Source organism: Phaenicophaeus curvirostris, chromosome 3 (genome assembly GCF_032191515.1).
Source record: "Phaenicophaeus curvirostris isolate KB17595 chromosome 3, BPBGC_Pcur_1.0, whole genome shotgun sequence".
Lineage (NCBI taxonomy): Eukaryota > Metazoa > Chordata > Aves > Cuculiformes > Cuculidae > Phaenicophaeus > Phaenicophaeus curvirostris.
In genome coordinates, this window is record NC_091394.1 from 64,621,806 (window position 1) to 64,642,948 (window position 21,143).

Sequence of the window (21,143 nt, forward strand, 5' to 3'; positions counted from 1 at the left end):
ACTGAATTTATTTTTTAAAAATAAGGTAGGATCCTAAAATCAATCAGACACTATTTTACTAAATATATTTCTTAAGTACAATTGAATGGCTTTATAGCTTTTTGGCTGTCTGGCATATGAAGCAACATTTACCCCAGTGGTCTTCACACTTGCCTCAAACAAGCTTTTTTAATTAAGCACGTGCAAAATGGAAATTACTGTGCTTGTACATATCTGTGTACATTGTGAATATATCTGCAACATATGACAATTACTCTTTCAAAGTTACTTAACGCAGACTGCAAATAAAAGGAGAGCTTACACTTCCATGCCAAAGTAACATAACCATAAAGCCACCATTTTGTATCACATTTATGCTATAAATAACAAGCTGAATGATATTTTCTCAGGTGCTAGAAACACATGTCTTAAATCCCCAGTAGAAATATTGACTTAAGATTTACATGAATAAAACTTCTGTTTCATCTTCATGCTAAAACCATAATTTTTCATCTCCTCTGGACATCCACAAATCTTTATCCAATCACTGTAAGATCATACGGTAAAAAAAAAAATCAGGAGAAAATTAAGCTTCTGTAAAGAAACTTGTATTCATTTTTCCTAGTACTAAAAACATTTCAAAATCCAGATTAAAACTATACACAATGTTTAGTCACATTTTCCAAATATCTTTAATTCTTCTAATGAATTCAGTCACACGCATGTATTTATAACTTCCTTTCAAATTGTAATAAACTAAATCTCTAATACAACCACAATTAAATAATCTTTGAAGTATGTACTGTGAGAAATGATATAAAGATAACAGATACAGTATTGCAAATATATATTTGCATATAAAATAGATCAGGATAGCATTACAGAAAATTATGCAGTATTACTACGGAAAAAAATCTATTACTTTGAGCTACCAGCTCAGCAAGCTTGACATGGGAAATAAATATCTGTACTTCTTCCTTCCTCGTTTTCACTCCTAGAAACTAGAATAAAGTCTCCTTGTCAAACTGCAGTAGAAGCTATAAAACTTGATGCATTCAGTGGCTTTACAAGGTATTTATAACTGACTGTGCTTTTGTAAGTAACTAGATCTTAATGTGCAATTCTATTTATAGATGAAAAAAGTTTGTGAAGAATTTTTAATATTTATTTCAAAAATCCAACCTCTTTAGTAAAATTTCTAAATAATAAAACTGTAAAATAGATTTCCAATAATTTAATCTAATCTGCCTTTGAAGAAATGTAGAGCAGATACTGCAAAAGACTGAGCCATCTTAATTTGTCTGTGTTAGTATAAAATCACTAAGGAATTTCTGGATGTTCATTTAGTTTTCTCCTACAGGTATTTACTGTAACACTAAAAAACAACAAAACCTCTTATCCATAAGAAAATATTAGTTTTAACATGAGTCTCATGGCACTTCGTAGTATTAGTAGTATAGTATTATTTTAATGACTTTGCTTTAGAAATCAGATAGCGTTCAGATAATAAAAGTGTTTCTGTATCATAAAGGTCTTCTAACATGTCCTGGCAGTGGAAAAGCAATCAGAAAGATTTGAACAACCTGAAAATGAATACATCTAAATAATTAATACATATAAGTGCAGGATTTCCAATGTGAGGTAATAAACTACCTAAAAAACATGAGACAACAACAGTAGTAGCCTCATTAGGTCTTCAATCTGCTTGCCTTGCTTAGGTCAGGAGTTTTGTGGCACTCAAAGAAGCATAGGTGCATTGCACTGTTCATGTCGTTTTAATGTTGTGGTTTACTCCCAGCCAGCAACAAAGAACCACAAGGCTGCTCGCTCACCCTTAGTCTATGGGCCACCCCTCTATAATGCTGTTCAATTCATTTAATCCAGGACTTCCAGCTGCAATTGTCATAACAATCTTTCAGGGCAGGAGAGATGGTGTGTGCGGAGCGGGACTGTTGCATGCTGCTTCCAGAACTTGCGACTGGTATATCTGGCACAGTCTGTCCCCACAATCTGCAGGAGGAATATGCTCCTTCAAGTAAAAGCAAACCATGGCCTGCACCCCCCTGCCAAGGGGATTGAGAAGAACACATTAGCAGTATCGCTTGCGGCATCCCACTTGTCTGCCTTTGCCTCCCATTCACACTGAAGTTCTAGCATGTCTGGCAGAGCAGCATTCAGCAGCAGTATGAATTCATTCAGGCCACAACAGTCTACTGTTAGTCTCCACTCCCCATCAGACATCTGCACTAGCCACATGGGACTATTAGAGGGTGAGAAAGTCTTACTGATCATTCCTTGGCTCTCCAATCAACAAATCAGCTTATTGACAGGAATCAGAGTCTCAGTTGTGATAGTGACTGGCACCTATTGTTCTTCATCAGAAGGCATCCTCTGAGAGACTGGGTAGGTAAACAGCTGTTTAATTTCCTCCTTCTCCAAGACCACTGCACCAAAAGCCCATCAGTACCCTTTTGGGTCCTTGAAATACCCTTTCCTGATGTCTTTGCCAAAGATGCGTGGAGGCCTTTAGGAAGCCACAATGGGGTGCTTCTGCCACTCATTCTAAGTCAGATTCATTTTGGTTTCCAGTGCAGTTAGCTGTTGGGGTCTCCCTGTTACTCCAGAAATACAGATGGCGTTTGCCCCTTTATAGCTTGATGGCATCAGGGTACACTGTGCACTGGTGTCCACTAGAATCTTATACTCTGTGGATCTGACATGCCAGGTTACCAAAACTACACAGACCAATAAACCCAATTGTCCCTTTCCTCCAGTCAGCTGGAAGCAGCGCCCCTCTAATCTTGGTCATAGTATTTGTTATTCACTTCTTGAAAAAATGACTTAGAAGCCCCTTCAAGAGGATCAGAAGTAAGATTAAGCCTTCTACTCTATCTGTGGAACTGCCCCTTCAAACTAGAGTGGCTTTTTTTCCTGGAGGAATCCCATTCTGTGACAGTTTTTCCTTGCAACTGACGTGCACGTGCCCTTACGGTCATTGTAGGCTTTCCATTCCACTTCCTCATGTCCTCTCTGTGGTCATGCAGGTAAAACCACAGGGTGTCTCGTGGCGTGTACCCTCTACATCCTTTCTCTTGAGCAGAGGAATGCTTACTCCTAATAGCTGAGATACTGGTTCATGCAGATGAGAAGCAGGAACGATTCTCACTAGGTTGCTGGACCTCCTAGGATAGCTTCTCCACACCCTCCTCTGAGTTGCTGGACTTCCTGGACAGTTTTCAAACATGCTTTTGGATTTTTCGGACACTTTTCACAGCTGAAACACAGATCCATAAGGAAGAAGAGAGACTTCCTTCATATTGCTGGAGTTGGTCAGCCAATTCACCCACCATTTGTTCCTTGCCTTCTCTCCAGGACATTACTGCCAATGAGTTGGCATATGATGGTTGTACACTCTGGAGAAACTTCTGCCACAAAGGCTGTGTGCACTGGACTTCACTTGGATCTGTGGGTAACTGCTCATTATTTGGATTATTACAAATCACCTCCAGCCTGGCTAATTCCCTCAAGTACTGGATACCTCTCTGTTCATGGTGGTCCACTTGACTGAGTGGCATGTAACACTTTCCTTGAAGGGGTGCTTTTCCTTCACTCCTGACAGAAGTTGCTTCCAGGGGCTAAGGGTTTGTGTCTTCTTTCCAATTGCCTTGTCAATGTCTCCTTCTCTAGACAGGGAACCCAGCTACTTGGGTTCCCTACTGGCCCCGTTATCCCAGCATCGGAAGAGACAGGTAACAACATGCTCACCTGGATGGCAGCTGAAATATTTTCACATATCTTGCAGCTTATTCAGGGACAGGGATTGGGTGATTACCTCTGGTGTTGCCTCTTTCTCCTGTTCTTGTGATGGCCCTTATGCATCATCACTCCTCACTAAGCAAACTGATCTTCTGTGTATTTCTGCTGTATAGAAGCAACTGATAACTGGCATGGGTTGGTTTTCTGGTTCAGCTGCAGTGCGTGTCACCAGGGTTGGAGTAGCCACAGTGCCTATGGAAGCAGCCGCAGAGTCTGCCAGTCCGTTTTCACTCTCTTCCCCCTGTGGGTGCTGCCTAGTGTTGGACAGGGCTCAGTAGGCATGGGCCAGGTCCTAGCACTGAGCAGTGATTTGTGTCTCCCTGGAATTGCCAGGGCAACAGCATACTCCTTCCAAATATTCTCCTAGTCTTCCAGGATTCTGCACTTGTTCAGCGGTGAAGTTTCAAAACACAGGAGGTGCTCACCATCCTACGCATTTGCCCGTGCTATCCCACACACCCTGCCACTCATAACTATCTAGCCTCAAGGCAGATCTCCCGACGATGTTTTTGAGTAGTTATTTAAACTTAAACAAGACCTGAAACACACTTAGTAGATACAGCAATAAAAGCATGCTGGATTGAACATCCCAAGGATATTCAAAATTCTCAAAAGCTGTTGTAACTACCCTGAGGAAGAAAGTGGAGGTAAAAGAGCAGGTCGTGATTATTAACAGATTCTGAGAGATAGTGCCCAAGGTATGGAAATGACAGCAATGCCACATACCAATACCACATTAATCTTATGACCAATAATGTTAACATATCATAAATCTATACTACACAGTCCAGCAAAACTATAAGTCTAATCTTTCTCACAGAGGTGATAAAGAGCGCCTCAAGGAATACATAGTGCATATAAGGATTTACATGACACAAACATGTGAACAAACAGAATATCATGACTAGCAAGTCTTAAACTAATACAATAAATGCTTATAACAAGACTAGTTTTTACACGCTCTGGTCAGATCTGGTGTTATCCCAGCCCTTCAGGCTCCACAACTGGTGCCAAAAAGGATGGTTGTGTTTTAGCTTCAGGTGGCAGCAAAGCACGACGTGGCTGCTTGCTCACTCCTTCTGAAAGTCCCCAACCACGGTTGGCTGAGGAGGAAAATCAGAAACAAAGGAGGCAAACCTCATGGGCTAGGATAAAACCAGTTTAACAGGAATAAAAAGGTGGAAAAAAAATAACAAGAGTAACAATAACGATAAAAGAAAATGCAGAACAAATTATACACAGCACAAACTGCTCACCGCCTGGAAAACTGATGCCTTGCCTGCTCCCAATCTGAAATCCAAGTTGTGATCACAAGCCACAAACCACACCTCACAGCCAACGACACCCCCTTATTTACTAAGCATGACTTCGTGGTATCAAATAACCCTTTAGCCAGTTTGGGTCAGCTGCTCCAGCACTGTCCCCACTCAGCTTGTGAAAAGGAACTCTATCCCAGCCTAATCCAGGACAAACAGCATATGTGAGAACTAATTGTTAATGAAATGTCTGTTCCTAAACAGCATTGCATTTCAGAGTATGCAGTCATTTGAATTTTTTCTTAAAAGGAAAAGCATTTCAACTTTGCCACTGCAACAAACAGATGTAACTTCTATGTAGGAATCAGTATCAAAGTTTCAATTAGTTTAAAGAAATAATTTCAAGTATTCTGATATTTGTTTCTAGATCTTGAGATGCTATTAATGACTGCCTTCAAGGTCTCAGTGTTTTGCAGTGCCCTTTAGAGAGGCTTAACTTCTCGCCTGTACCAGCTAGGAGTTTTATGCAAAGACCCAAAGAGTTACCTGACAATGTAAATGTTCTCAGCTGAAGAACCTCGTGCAAGAAATCAACATCATAAGGAGTAATTTAGTATGTCTGTTGCTCAAGGGTTGCAAACTGCTTCTACTTGTTGAAATAAACTGTATTCATTGCAGTTTAGTCTGTCTTTAGAATTGTATTTTCAGTTGTTTTTGCAATACAACTTTATAAGCTTAGAAAATTAAGCTCACATTCAACTTTGGAACAATTCCGGACCATGACGACTTCAATAATTTAAATGTAACCTGGTCTGATGAAAGTGAACACTTAATAACAATATTAAAACTGGTTTTATTATTTTGGCCAAACAAACAAAACTCTGGATCAAAGTTGCTATTAGAGCAAGATTTTCAGACCAGATTATCTAGAGCTGCTGATAGAATTACCAAGTGGTCTAACAGATTTCTCTCTGTGCACACGCTTCCTAGGCAAATACAATTTTTTTGTCGTTATCCCTTCTCAAGTAAGGATAAGGAGAACATGCCTCCTGGTCACAGCAAAACAAAAATCCAAAACTGAAAGTGGAAGAAGGAAGAAAAGAATATAAGGGGAAAAAAAAATCTCAAAAGCCAGCAAGGTGCAAAGCGATGATGGACACTGTGCCAAGTTAAGAGTTATACTTCTGATATGGGGCATGGCAACTTCACTAGATACCTATTTTAAAAATTAGGGCAACCTAATAGCAATAAGAAGAGAATAAGCTGAAAAGTAGTAAAACAGTGACATTCCCAAAGATTAATCAATTAAAGCCACTTTGAAGCAGTTGACACTTCTCATTTCATTTAGCTTTGAATAGGCTGATGTCTGAAACTGCAGTTCTACTTATCTACTTGCTTTAGAAATAAACCTAAATGACACAGCACAATCTCCACTTCTATAATTTCACACAAATAATACAGAAAAGGAAGCATTATTTCCCCACAGAAATCACAGAATACAGAAAAAGTGAAAGAAGTTAAATTGTTGGAAAACCAAAGGAATTGCTCTACATGCAGTGTGTAAAAAGACTGCAATCTTCTACATTAAAAGAAAAAATATATACACCTACTTTGAGAACCTGAATCTGACTCAAACACCTGCAGTGCTATTACTGCCTGCACAGACAGATCTGTGTGACAAAACTCAGCTCCAAAAATCTAAAGTTTCTAAAAGATTGGTTTTTTTCTTTAAAAATAGGAAATATATCAGAAGAAAATAAATACAAAACTAATCTCTAGACAAAGAACAGGAAGAAAACTGTCACATTCTCTGGTTTACATTTATAACAGGACCCTATCTAGAGATTAGAATAGTTTCAAATCTATTGTAGTTGAGGATGTGATGTCATCATTTAAGGGACACAGATAATTTAGTCCGCAATATCTATTCAGGCCAACTACAGAAAGCAATAGCGGGGATGTAGAGTAGTTTCATATCCTACTCTTCTGGATTATTCCATTTTTGCCTGGACTCATCATCCATGTAAGAGTATGTAAGTAGTCATCTTCCCGCCACCCTTCAAAGCCATCTTCTAGTTTAACTTTTGTAAAAGCACAAGTGATCTCAATTCCACTAGATGCAGCGTTGGACTGACCAATTTTCTCTCTCTCAGCAATTTCTGAGTTTTCTGTGAAGCTTATTTTCAGAATATTGAATATAATGCTTAACACACTGAGTTCACATAGCATTACAGCATTTTTCATTACTGATCAATGAAAAACCTGGGAATTTGCTAAAGAAAAGCTGAAGAGCCTATCAAGTTTGCAAAAAATAAACTAATAATCAACACAGAAAATATTCAAGGTCAATTAATTAGCCTTCTTACCTTGTTCTTTTATCTGACGAATTTGCTTCACAGTTTCTTTCAAGATTGCACATTTGTCAGGTTTAAAGTTAAAGTTGTCAATATCATTAAAATTTGCAAAAATTAGCTCTGCAAGTTCTTCTATGTATTTATTCTCTTGCTCACGATTGCGTTTCTCAGTGCTTCTTTTAGGGCTGAAAGAGGAGTTTATAAAAATGTCATATTTAATGTCAGTTTTCTTGCCTTCAGGTCAGCTCAAAGATGATTTCAAATGGTTTGAGAGTAGTATAAAAAACCAGTGAATTGCCTTCTTTCACTACAAAATATATAACTTACAAGTTTCTCAAGCAGAAAAGTTTGGTTTATTTTTTCCCTCTGGAACAAGGGAAGGAGTGTTAAAAATAACCCATTACTTATTTTTTCCCAGCACTCAAGTTTTTGTTTCAAAAGAGGTTTGAGATTTGAAATTCAAACCAGTGGATTAATTGAGGGGATGGGATTTGAACACTTAAAAGTATCCCTACACATGGCATAGAGAATACAAGGAACACCATATAGCAACAGTGTATGAGCAAGTAAAACAGCTTAAAGAGTTACAATAAACAATCCACACTCCCTGAACTCCTCATGAAATTATGACAGTCCTAAGAAACAATGCTGAATGAATGCTTCTGCTTTAAAATTTATTTGTATTGGTAATGCAAATGCCATAAACCTAAAAAGCACTTCTCAAGTCCTCGATTATGAAGTACAAGAAAAGTGGTAAAAAAAACCTTAAGATTGTCACATTAGCAAATAAAGATTCTCTGCAGTGATTAGCCAAAGATTATTTTTACATAGCTCCTACGTTGTCACTCAGATTTTACATTTTGGCACCACACTGGATTTAATACAAACAAACAAGCAATAATAAAAGGCAATACCCCCATTCCAATTCCACAACAATACAGAATTACTGAATCAGAGTTGACTTATCTTTCCTAGAATGGCAAAATCATCATTATGAAAAATATGTGCACATACAACATTTTTCCAAAGCCTTTCTTTTTCAGTATCTTCAGACATAAACGATCTAACCTGGGTCCAAGCTGATCGGGATCTTTACGCTTTCTTGACTCTGCCCTGGACGGGTCAGAGGTATTTTCTCCCATCCCACTCATCTTGAACACATATCAGCAACTAAAAGGAACAAAATGCAAAAAAAAAAAAAAAAAAAAATGTTATGGTGGAAAAGTCATGAGTTCTTTCTTAATATTTCCAAGTTTCTTGTTCCATGCTCACCACAGGTTTTACTTGGCAAGTCTATAATTCAAAATAGTTTTTTTGAAAGGTACCAATAAAACCACCATTTTTATAACCCCACAAAATGCTATACAAAACACCTTCAGAAGAAAATTTGTGGGCAAGTAAAGTGTTACCATCACTTTGATTGTCACCAGTTATGTAAGAACAGATGCGTACGTTTTGTGCCTGGATCGCAGAATTTTCATGGCAATTTTGCAGGGCTGAATGGGGCAAGACAAAGGAAAAGCCATAGTACCATATAACAAGAAAAACACAACAGAACTGAAACACTTGAAACTAAACATGTATCCCACTACATGAAAAGGTAGCACATGCAGCTTTAGTTAAAAATCAGAAGACATTGCTTGCACGAGTACATGTACAACATCACAGAAACAGAATATCTGTCAACACTAGAGATCACTAAGGAACTGACAAATATTTTGTACACGTAATCTACCTCATAAGGTAAATAAATTGTCAAGCTATTGTGTATTAAAACAAGACAAGCTTATTATAACTCATGCAATAAACAGCCCATGGAAGTCCTGCCCTGCTCCTGGCTGACTGTTGCCCTATGCGCTGTAGGAGCAGGTAAAACTCATCTGCCCCAGGTTATGCACCCCTCAATAAATACCAATATTCTAGAGACAGAAAGCATTATCGTGAAGGGCATATGGAGATGATGTAAATGATCAAAAAGCTCATGCAAGACACAGCAGTCCTAGCTCACCATCTGCTGAATTGCTGCCGGTTTTGTAAGGAAGATGGCAGAGAGATACTGCCAGACATTTCAGAAAGCTCCTGTATTGTTTGGGATTAGCAGAAAAATAAACATGAGGACCATGAAGGAGGTGAGTGTCTCCAGGAGGTGATTCATACCATGCTAAAATAAAAGCTGGAGCCTGTAATTCCATGATCACTTCACACCAGCATAAAATGGAAATCTTTGTCCGGTATTAAAACAAGGAGGCCTACCCGCCTCCTCCAAGCCCTTCATTTCTGCCTCACCAGTTCGCTTCCCTCTGCTGGTCCGGTTAGCCGTGCACTAAACATCATGAGGAAACTGCAGTGTGTTAAAACTGTGGTCCCCTTCTCATTTGCTTTTTATTTTTGACACTGTGTAAAATCTAGCAGCCAGAGCTTGTCCTGGTAATAGGATGTGCACACTGGAAATCTTAGTTTTCCCAATAAACTGACTGAATGAAGAAATGGGCAGCAATAGCCTGGAGACTGAGATCTAAGCAGTTCTGCAGGGAACCTGAGAAAGGCAACTTATTGAAACTTAAGTAAGCAAACAAAGACTTGGAGCTGTCTCAGATTCAGAGCTGAACACCATCTAATATTTTGCTGAATGCAAGAACCCCAAAACATTGGGACTAAAAATTCTTTCATTTACACTGAAAATGTTTGTGGTTTTTTTTAAATTATTTTCAAACCAGTTAAGGAGAAAGTCATTTCCTTTCTGGAGATATCGGTCAAGTTTCATGTAAAACACTAGATCACCCCTGAAATATATAGCTTCCAGCTGATCTTTGACATGCATATATCAGATCAGAGAAATACCTGCATTATCTCTTTATCAATCATGTCTATACATGCCTATCTATATATCCATGTACATTCGCATTGCCAAAGTTTTGAGAACAACCCACTTCAAGACCAGCAAGGCCCTGGTTCTCCATCAGAACAGAGCTGAGCTCTCAAAGGGAAGATTACAAACTCCATCATTCTGTACTTGCTGGGGAACTCGTAGCGACCCCAGTCAAGGCATTTGCAGTGCCACACCAAAGCCAACCTTACTGCAGAGCAGTCTCTGGTGGAGACTGTGACACTGCCTGTTCCTTAGGAATTACATACCTTCACCTATTTCTAGCCCCAACAGTCATTCAAGTCTTAATTTATCTAAACAAAACTGTAGAAATATACATTCATCTAACCAGTTCGGAGCTAAGCATTGCTTGAAAATGACCAATTTCACATGTACCCCAAGCAGAGCTTCAAGGAAAGAGGCAAGATACTATTAAGAAAACTGTGACAATAAGTAAAGAGAAATTATGAGGAGACAGCAGTTCCATGCCTGTGCCAGTAGAAAGCTGGAACTGTCCTTGGGGCTCTGTTCCATTGACTACATTTTTTACTGTACAGGGTGAGAAAAAATCATCTGCATGATGAAAGCTGTACATTCCCAAGATCATCTGATCTACGAGCCAGACTCAGATGGTGACCTAAAGTTCAGGATAAAAATAAGACTGGGGAATCCCTTCACTTCTTATGCTTAACAAGTAATAGTTGAAAAATGTAAATTGGTTAACTATATTTCTGGAGAAAAGCAAGAATAACCATTCATAAAAATCTGTCAAACATGCAGCAGTCATCTTCCCCAAGAGTGGCAAGGATTAAAGTCACAGGCAAGCATTTAAAAGGAACACTCCCTTCCACTCCCCCTTCCTCCTCAAGAAAGCCAGGAACATTTCTTGACTGCCTTCTCATCTACTCTTGTCAGGCTTATTTCAAAGGGAAGTTTATGCAGGAACCAAAGTTACACTGATAGCTCCATGAATGCAGAGCTCAATTCTTTTTGCATTCATATTGATGCTATTCTGTAGGAATTCCACTAGGTGTAAGGTATTAGCCTTTTGAGAGACACTAACCTCCCACCATGAACATCTAAACTCCATCCTTCTGTATTTAGGGGAATAAAAGTGGCATCATTATTATGAAACTAGCACCTTCTCTCCTTATCAAACACGGTAAATGGGTCTGAACAAAATATTTATTCCTTTGTTTGCAATTACAAGCCATTGCACCTTTTTCCCAGCAGCATTATCAGTTTGTTCTTAGAATCAGTAACTCATTTCTCTTTACTCATCGTACAGGTTTTCTGGATATCTACCACCTACTACCATGTTTTCTTTCTGCCCTCTGCACAGGCTCCTCTTCTATTGGCACCTGTGCTCCAGAGCAGAATGCAAAATCCAGAGTTACGCGTCTTGGAAAGTGGAGTGCTAAAGAGCAATCTAAAGGCAATCTAAAAAATCTCACAGGACAAAACAAAGGTCACCCACAGTATCTAGAACACGATACTAAAACTAAAAGGATGTGCCCCCAAACCCAATGTCCCTAGGGTTTTTATGGGATGATTGGGATAGGTAAAGTTCTGTCTCTTGGGATTAAGTAACTAAAATCCTCTCCTGAATTAGGAGAAAAGAGGAGTAATCTTATACGTACAAGCTCTGCATACATTATCTGTTGCTCTGCTCTTCTGTAATACTATGTACCAACTAAATCAGCCAAAAAACAGGCAATGTAGATTCAGTACTCTCTTTGCAGAGGAGTTTCAAGCCCATACTTTTAATCACACAAGACAGTCTCCTAGGTGGTAGGCTACCTGCTGGACATTCGTAAAGCAAAGAGGGCAAGTTTAAGTCTTGCAGTGCAGTAGGAATCTTCAGGTGTGCAGCCCATGCCACTAAACTCAACAGTATGTAGTTCAAACACTGCCTTAAGACACAAGGGATTGATGTTTGAATCCCTCAGGCTGAAGAAGGTAGCAAATCTGTATCTCCCATTTCTCATCAATGACTCTAATAAGTCAAGTAGAGTCAAAGAGGCGAGCACTCTCCCAGTTTCTTTGTTTAAGAAGAAAGCAGCTATTTCAAACTTCTTCCATGTGCTAATTCACATTCAAGATCTATGCATACTGCTAGATGAAGATCTCTGGAGGGTCTAGGCATCTCTACAAACTTAAAGCAGCATAAGCAAGGGACTAAACCTGTGTTTTTCAGAAGAAACTACTTCTGGGCACATGTAGTACCAAAGAGCAGGCGCCTAGGAAACTTTCAAGCAAAAAGGGAAAAACCTCATGAATTTAGACAGACTTGAGAGATGAATCTTAGACGCACAAACATATATTTGTGAGTCACAAGCAGTTAAACTGTATATACTGCCTCTAGATTCTTCCCTAACTCATTCCATACACATTAATTTATCCATATGAAAACTTCTTGGTTCAACCTAATAGCTTTATAATGTATTTTTAAAATAATATTAAAATAAGCTAATAATTCACAAGATAATTTAGGAACTCTTGAAATTGTTCTAAATACTCTTAGGCTCCTCAGAATAGACAGTAAAACTCCCAAACTTGAAGTCTGATTTTTTTCAGGGAACATGACAATTCAAATCTGAAGCCACTGTGAGAAGAATGATAAGTCAGAGGCTCAAAGTTTTACTCCAATAAACCTCCCCTACAGGGAGTTACCTCAGATTAGAAAGCAGCATTCATCCTGCTCCTCTGATCTTTTTATACATCTCTGCAGGAATTTCCAGAAGGAAGAAATATAAATAAATTGAACAGTTCACTTCATTTAGTGCTTTAGAAGAAATGGAAATGCGGAATCAGTTCTACCATACGTCTTCAGAAACAAAGATCAAGAAAAAGTGGGTAAAGGCTTATCTAGCATGGTATGGAACAGCAAAAGGATTAACCAAATTTGGTATTAGTAAAAACAAAACCAGCAGTAATCACCACACTGAGGAGTGAGAGAAGGAGATATGTTTGTTAATGAAAAAAAATAGCATCATGGTATGTCAGACGCTGAATTAAACAAATTTTTATTTGAAAGAATATGTCTTACAAAGCTGAATTTTAATGTGTCTTGCAGAATAAGCTGTCATGCAAGACCCGGCACTCCCTTTTTTATTGTGTAAGTTGTTTGGGATTTGTACTGTACTTCAAAATAAAAACATAATATCCCATGGTGGGATTACAACTTAGCCTTCAGTGGTTGTAGCAGATTTTTCTTCTCAATATATATTGTTTTTTCCTTTTGTCCTACAAAAACCCCTTCAACAATAACTATGTGCTGAGCTTCTAATGCTGACTCAGATGCCTCTCAAGCTTCAAATTTCACTGTGCATCAATGAGAAGCAATGGTAAGACAAGTACACTCACTGCAGCATTTTCCTACAAAGAAGGACATAATTAGAGAAGCAGAATTATTATTATTAAAAATACCCAAATAACTAATTTTAGGCTCAATCAGATGACCTGTACCAACAGGACATCTCAGGTAAGTAAATACTTTATTTGTATTTAAGACCAGAGGTGTATTTTCCTGTTCTGCTTCACTATCACAGCCTAAGCATTCAAAACCCTTGTAGAAAAGAATCTAATTTTTCTAACAGATGTAAATCACAAAGTCTGGAAAAAATAAATTAATAGACTTTTAGACAGTATACATTAGTAATTACAGTCATTGAGAACTGACCAGTTTCTACCAGATGTTGGGAGATTGAAAAGACAAAGAAAGAAAGAATGTGAAAGAGGCTTCAATTAATTTTTTCTTGTTATCAGTAACAAAACAATAGTTTCTGCTCTTGTCATGACAGCACATCCTCCTTCACATCCTCCACCAGCCACCACTCAGAGTACAGAGAGATTTAACCTAATTATAAAGCAATAGTAAACATGATATTTTTACAAGACATTCATCTTTCAAAGGGAAAAAATAAAACAATGTAAACCTAAAAATAAAACGCATGGGAGAAAAAAAAAGAAAAATAGAGGCATTGTGAAGAAGGAGACAGGAAAAAAACTTAGCACAAATGAGTTGGGTGAATTTGCAACATCTCCATTCCTCAAATGCCACGAAGGAGCACAGCATGCAGAGTAAACCTTCCAGCACTGATACTCAGCATCAGTGAATCCAGTTAATCATCCAGAGTCAGTGTAGAAGAAGATAATGTGCATTTTATCTCTTATCAGGGCAGGCCATCTTCCAAACAAGGCCTGTTAAACTGTCAGATTTATTATAAGCCTAACAAATGCAGTTAAAGAATAAATGAGGATTACACCTTCAAAGCTGCTATTTCAATCAGAAAAGTAGCAAACAAAAGGTAAAGTACCATATAGCAGACAATCAGGTAGCAGTACTGCACTACCACCCTTCCAGCACACTAGTGCGTACGCTAGTTGTGATAAATATAGAAGTGATTGATTAAAGCCACTAAGTAGCAAGCAGCAAAAACACTGATTACTGACCAAAAATATCACACATCAGAGAAAGTTTGGCAAAAATTTTCTCTAGCAGCCCTATTTTAAACTGTAAACAGCTTATGTTCCTGTGGTTAACTATAAACCTGTACATCCATTATAATTCATATGTTTTTCCTGCAAAGTTCTCGTGACTAGTAGCTTTCAGTCTCAGTTTCAAAACTACTGTTGTACTCCATTCAGCATTAATTCTGGTAGAAGTCAGAGAAAACTTGGAAGTCACATGCAGCTTCTGAATATTCACTTGTTTTTCCCTGCTTACGAACTCTTATTTCACTGGCTCCACTTTCGAATTGGAAAATATTTAATATTGATACATACTGCAATCTTTAGCCTTTTAAAAGAAGGCAATACTTGCTAGCCACTTTCCCAGGCTTCAAAAGGAAATTGCTGTCAGAGGCAGGATAAGATGCCAGATCAGAGACTGGAGCCACTGAAGCCTAAGGCCAGTCTATTACTGGTGAGCCACAGAAGCTCAGGAGGAAGGGCTGCTTTGATTCCCAGTGTTTTTCACTGTAGCACACTTGAGAATCCCAGCCAGCTCACTGAGCCCACCCACCCCACGCACCACACTGCGCTCAGAATGGCTCAACCTCCTCACATGGAAACTCTCCCTACACAGGTATTTCAGCAAATCAAGAGACATGGATAAGAGTTTGGAGATGAGTAAAAAATAAAGATGAAAATCTAAGGAAATAAAAGGAGCAGGAAAAGAGACTGCATTGTTTGGTAAAACTAAACTAAAGCAAGAGATCCACTGCTAAAAACTTTGGCTGAAGAGAAAGCTAAAGATATAGTAAACCATTCCCCTGCATCCCTGATATACATAAGCCACATGCTCTGCAATCAACTTACTATACCCATCCTTCATCCCTGAACATCTGGGATTGGGATATACCCCAAACAAAACACTGTCAACCTGCCAAAGTAAGCAAGATGTCCAATACCTTTGTTGGTGATGGTAACCTCATATTAAAAAAACAAATTAATTAATCAAGGGTATGCTTCTTTTCCTGAAGCAGCACTCCTACTTCCACTATAGATGAAACTGCCTAAAATCTTTGCCACCCTACAACAGCCACGCAGTACAAAGCAAAATCACAAGACAGTTTCTATGAGCAAGCTGAAAAACTCCAGTCAGCTTTAAAGGACTTGTACTAAAATCTGACCTGCACCTGTGGCCTTTTCTCTCTGCAAATAACACTTGCTACTTAGAAGATACAGTTTCATTTGAAAAAGAGCCTATTGCAGGTAAAATTAAAACAAGACTTATGATAATATTTACTAAATTCTACTTCATTCTTGAACTCCACAAACTACAACTAAGAAAAGGAACATAATCTCTGAGCAAATGTGAATGAGTCTGAGTATAAAAGAACAGAAAACTTGCTCCCAAGTCTACTACTCACTTTTTTGCTCAGTCTACAAAAAGCCATAGCAGACTATAAACAAATGTTTGAGCCAAAGGCTCCTTCCTCAACAATATCTTTTCCCTTACTCCTGTATAATGGCTTTAGAGTGGTGTATTAGACAGTCAGAAGAAGACACATTCCATTTGCAGCCTGAAAGCCAATAACACTCATGAATTTTTTAGCTGAAAGACACTTCAAGATGCCACTGGGAAGACTGTCTAATAAACACATTAGGTTGCAGATGGGCAGCAGCAGCAGCTCTTTAACACATGCTGTAACAAATAAACGGCTAACATTAACATTCAGCGTCACAGACTGGTACTTAACAGAACTTTCTTTAAAATCCACCTAAGTCTTGAAGGAGAACGAACTTGTTCGCAGCTACTCAAGATCACTGGTGGAGAGCGCGCGTGCGCGCACACACACACCCCCACACACACCCCGGTTGTGCTTGAGACTTTGCAAAAACCCCTCCGGGTCCCCAGCATAGTGAAATGGCTCCTACCTTCTGTATTCCCGTAGGCTAAGGCTCTTAACAGAGCCACTCACTCAGCTGCGTATGGATTAGACTACATCAGCCATCTCTAATATTCCCAAGAACAGCAAGACTAGGCTTTCATAAGACAACATAGAAAAAATATCAGAGGAAGAAAGTACTAATTTTTTTAACATAACATATTAGAAGCTTGCTCATTTTTCACTTTTAAAGAGGAAAAGGTCTGTTTTCACCAAAACATTGGCAAAGAGGAGGCAAGTGGTACCACTGCAAAAAACTATCCAAGACTCTGTATCTTTAATTTCAGGTTTGTGATTCTACCTCTCTCTTGTTATCTAGAACTCAAGGGCAAAATAGATGCAGCTTAATACCACTAAGGTATTATATCTATGCACTATATTTACACTACATGTAAATTCTCATGCAAGATGTTTATTTACTTTAGAATTTTTCTTATAAATCAGAGTATTACCAACTTTACTTGTAAGACTGATTCAGAAACCTAATATTTCAAATCTACTCTGATTTAAAGTAAAACTTTGTGAATAGCATAGCTGACAAATGAAGCAAATCTAATAACATATTATAGGAAATTCTGTATTTAAATAGCTTTCATTTCCAGTTGATGGTACTTCCGGAACAGTAAGTTAAGTGTATTTTAACTCCTACTGAATCCTCCCTGTCAATCTCAGTTTCAAAACTCTTATTTGTCCATAAATTCCCATGCCAACTTTCCCCCTCAGAAACCACCAAAGAGCAAGGGGAAAACCAGACCAGGGAGAGGGGACGAGTGAAAGAACTGCTCTCACATGGGTAAGGCACTGCGGAAAAACTCAAATCCAGGAACATTTTCTAATCTCATAAATATTACCAATATACATGTACACATTACCTACAATAACAGTAAGCTTATTCAGTTCAGTATGATTTTCAAGATGCCTGTCTTAGCAGTGAGAAAAATATGACTGATCGCAACAGACAAAGGCACTTACGCATCTCTGTGGCATGGGCGTGCCTACAGTAGGATTTAACTCCAGTTAACTGCCTGTCAAATACCAGTCTTTTACTTTAAATAAAATACATTCCATTAATAAAACACTCAAAAAACTGGGTTCTATAAGGGTAAAAAGTAAAAAGCAGAGGGGAAGCCAGAAAGAACAATACTGTGTTTCCACATTAGTTGATGCAGTAAGTAATACAGAAGAGTTACACAGAGATATCATACCTACCATATTTAAATTTCAGTTCCATTATTAAACCCGGTTTCAACGACTTCACATAGCTCGACAGGTGTCAGTCCTCCTGGTCACTAGGATCAATTTAGTGTCTCTACGTGCTCGGGTGCAATGTGATGTGAAACCCAAGTGTGCACTGGAGCCTCACCAAGAGAAACATGCCACCTTCCTTAGCTCTAAGCCAGACAAAAATATAATGTTCTGTCAGTCCCAGACGGAACAAAACCACATGATATTACTGCAATTTTTGCTGCAGTTTAGAAAGCCCAGCTCTGTATGTTTTCTCTGGTGCCTAATCAAAAATTGAACTTAGTTTCTGATTTTTGCATAGCTGCAGCACTAAGAGGGCTTAATTTTCTCTTCTTCCAAACCACCTATTACTAGGGAGTGCATTGAAATTTCAGGCCATTCTTTTGAATGCCAAGCACTGAATTGAAACTCTGATTTGCAGGGTAAACCTAAACATTATCTAAAGCATTTCCACACATTCTGACACTGTTACCATGGGGAATAAATAACCTACTCCACACATACCTATAAGATACACTTATACACTCCACAATTCCTTCTAAAATATTGAGGTGTTCTCATAAGCATACATTCAGTCTAACAGTGTATAACAATAAAGTTTCAATTTAAGAATCAAGAATTAAAGCTTCTTTGTTCCAGAAGGTTGCAAGTTAGCAACAGACCAAAGTCAAACATATATTCAAGTTACAGAAATGCTAGTACTCAGCTCCACAAATGGCCACGATCATAGTAAAGTTAACAGCTGGCTGTGAGGTGAATAAGACTTCATGCTGATGTCCTCTGTCAGTCATGGATTCGGCTGGTGTCCACATGAGGTTCAGAACCCTACATGACTCCTTGAAACTGCATACTGAAGTCGTCTTCTTCAGTATGGTGCTGGGCTTACCCATCCCCCTCTGCCTCTGAAATGCATTTAGAGCACCTTCCCTATAAAACTCCATATGCCCCTCAGCCTAAGATTGCTTGCCTCAGTCCTGGTCCCAGAGGGTGCTCTGGTGACAAGGACGTAGTCACAGATTTATAGGAGAGACCAGATGGGGTTTGGTCTCTATTCCTATCCCGTATTTGGATAAGCAGGTAGCTCCCTTCAGCAGGTGCTTCCTGCTGATACTGGTACCCATTCCAGTATCATCCATTCCTACTGGAGCTGCAGTGTAAGAGTTGGGAAGTAGAAAAAAAATTTTATTACTCTTTTCATATTAAAATTCTAAGAACAACCAATTTAATACATTTTTGCTGAAATAATACAGCCAAATGCATAAAATAGTATACTTGTTTCATCTCCCAACATGCAGCACTACAGTTTTCTACTTAATACAGATGCGTGTTAGATGTATGTTAAACTCTTGGCAAAGCTACTGAGAGCACTAACCACACACTAATAGAATAAATTACATCAGAGCCACACAGAAGTGCCTTGCAAACACTTTTGAAGTACAATTAACTTGATAAAAATTAGACATCCACAGTAGCCTGAACAACCTAATCAGATACATTCTTAATACATCCACCAGTTTAAAAACTGATCTGTGAACATGAATTCACATTTCACATCGGTCTTCGTTCTACTTGCTTTAGTAAAATACTGCAACTAGCCATAACAAAAGAAGATGAAAGTTTAATTATCATTTTAAAGCACTTAAAAGAAAAACACAACTCACAAAAATCTTGTTGCGTCAGTTATTCAACTGCGATGGAATAAAATCTTGTGAACACAAGCTTTGTACCCAGGAGTGTCTTTGTGTATATATATAAACACATATACATGAGTAGGCACTGTGACCAAATAAAACATACATAGGAATAGCTCTATAAGTCAAATGAAAGAGACAGTGACTAGTCTGTCATGGAAATTAATAGCAGATGTCTCAGGAAAAAGTAAAAGGCAGCTGCAGGACGAGCCTTCTCCCTGATATCTCCTCTCCTTTCTCAGTCTCTGACAATCAGTGGTTCAAGCTTAGCTGTGGTGTTGCTGTCCCTCTGAAACAATCGTCAGTTCTGCCTAATTCCTTCTTAAATCCATATATACCTTTGGCCTCCACAACGCTTACAGGGAACACTCTATAAGCTTTACCACAGCTCCCCTAACAGCAGAAATAACATTCTGGAAGGAACTGAAGAGTTCTAAGGGGATGTTATGACTTAACTGAAATAAATCAGAATTTTATTACCGACTTCACTGAAGCTTGGATTTTCTCCTAGTGAAGTAGCAAAAGATATCAAACTGTTACTTCTCTCTTTTGTAAGACATAAATCACTCCATGGGCCTGACACATCTTTGGTTGTGTTCTGCAGCCCACAGAAAACAAGGTTACTCTGCTATTAAAGCTAAACATTTCTTATCAGTCTTTTTATTCTCTGTGTAAACATAAACTGAAATTAATAATGAAACCATTTATGGTAATAAAGAATGACAAGCACTAAGAAAGAATTAGAACTGAATATTTAGAAAGAATTAAAATACAGAATTAGAATTTTTTAAATTTTGGAATATAATGAAATATCATTACTAAAGAGGGGAAGAACCACCCACTAAATTCATAGAAGAAGTTGATCAGAGGCCTGCAACACACTACCCCAAATTATAACACGCGCTTACAACTGGTTGGACCAAACACCTAGAAAAACTTCAGGAAAAGCAACAAAAATAATTTCATTACTATGCAATTGTAACAGAAGTTTCTTCATGAGAATCTTGTGTTATACTGTTGCTCAATCACAAAGCCTATGATATCAGGAGTGGAAGATCAGAGCATGACGGCATCCTAATGAAGTTTATCTAGGGACAGCATACATAGGGGAAAATGAAATGGGAACAGCAAAGAAGGTATTCAGGTACAACACACATAGCAAATTAAGTGCGTTTATCTTAAAATTCTTTTCAGATTTCCATCAAATTCCTGTGATCTTCCTTACACTCTGTGCCCACACATCCCAGCCAGCTCTCCCCAATCCCTCACTGTACAACTCCAGCTATCAGGGAAACAACCCACAGGGTCAACTCCTGGGTACTAAGAACAGTCCACTTCTGAAAATCACAGGCTTTCAAATCTTACCCCTCACCTTCAGTGACTAAAACTCTACCTGCTAATAATAATCTTAGTCTAATTCAGTCATCCTTCTAGGCTTGGAACAGCTGAATGTAAGTGAGTAAGGAAAGCTAACAAGGAATGCATGCAGTAAGACAACTCCACTGGGATTTCCTCAAAGGTACAGCAATTATCAGCTCACA

General features: G+C 38.5%; 1 protein-coding gene across 7 annotated transcripts in view; it reads right to left on the reverse strand.

The window, feature by feature from the left end:
- NCOA2 (nuclear receptor coactivator 2) overlaps positions 1-21,143 on the reverse strand; it is a 195,152-nt gene that overhangs the window by 74,374 nt on the left and 99,635 nt on the right. For all 7 annotated transcript variants that reach the window (XM_069854222.1, XM_069854224.1, XM_069854219.1 and 4 more), the window contains 2 exons: positions 8,474-8,575; positions 7,418-7,590 (listed from right to left, as the gene is read on the reverse strand). In XM_069854222.1, the coding sequence (XP_069710323.1) occupies positions 7,418-7,590; positions 8,474-8,556 (256 nt within the window). In that variant the 5' untranslated portion in view covers positions 8,557-8,575. The remainder of the gene's footprint in view (positions 1-7,417; positions 7,591-8,473; positions 8,576-21,143) is intronic.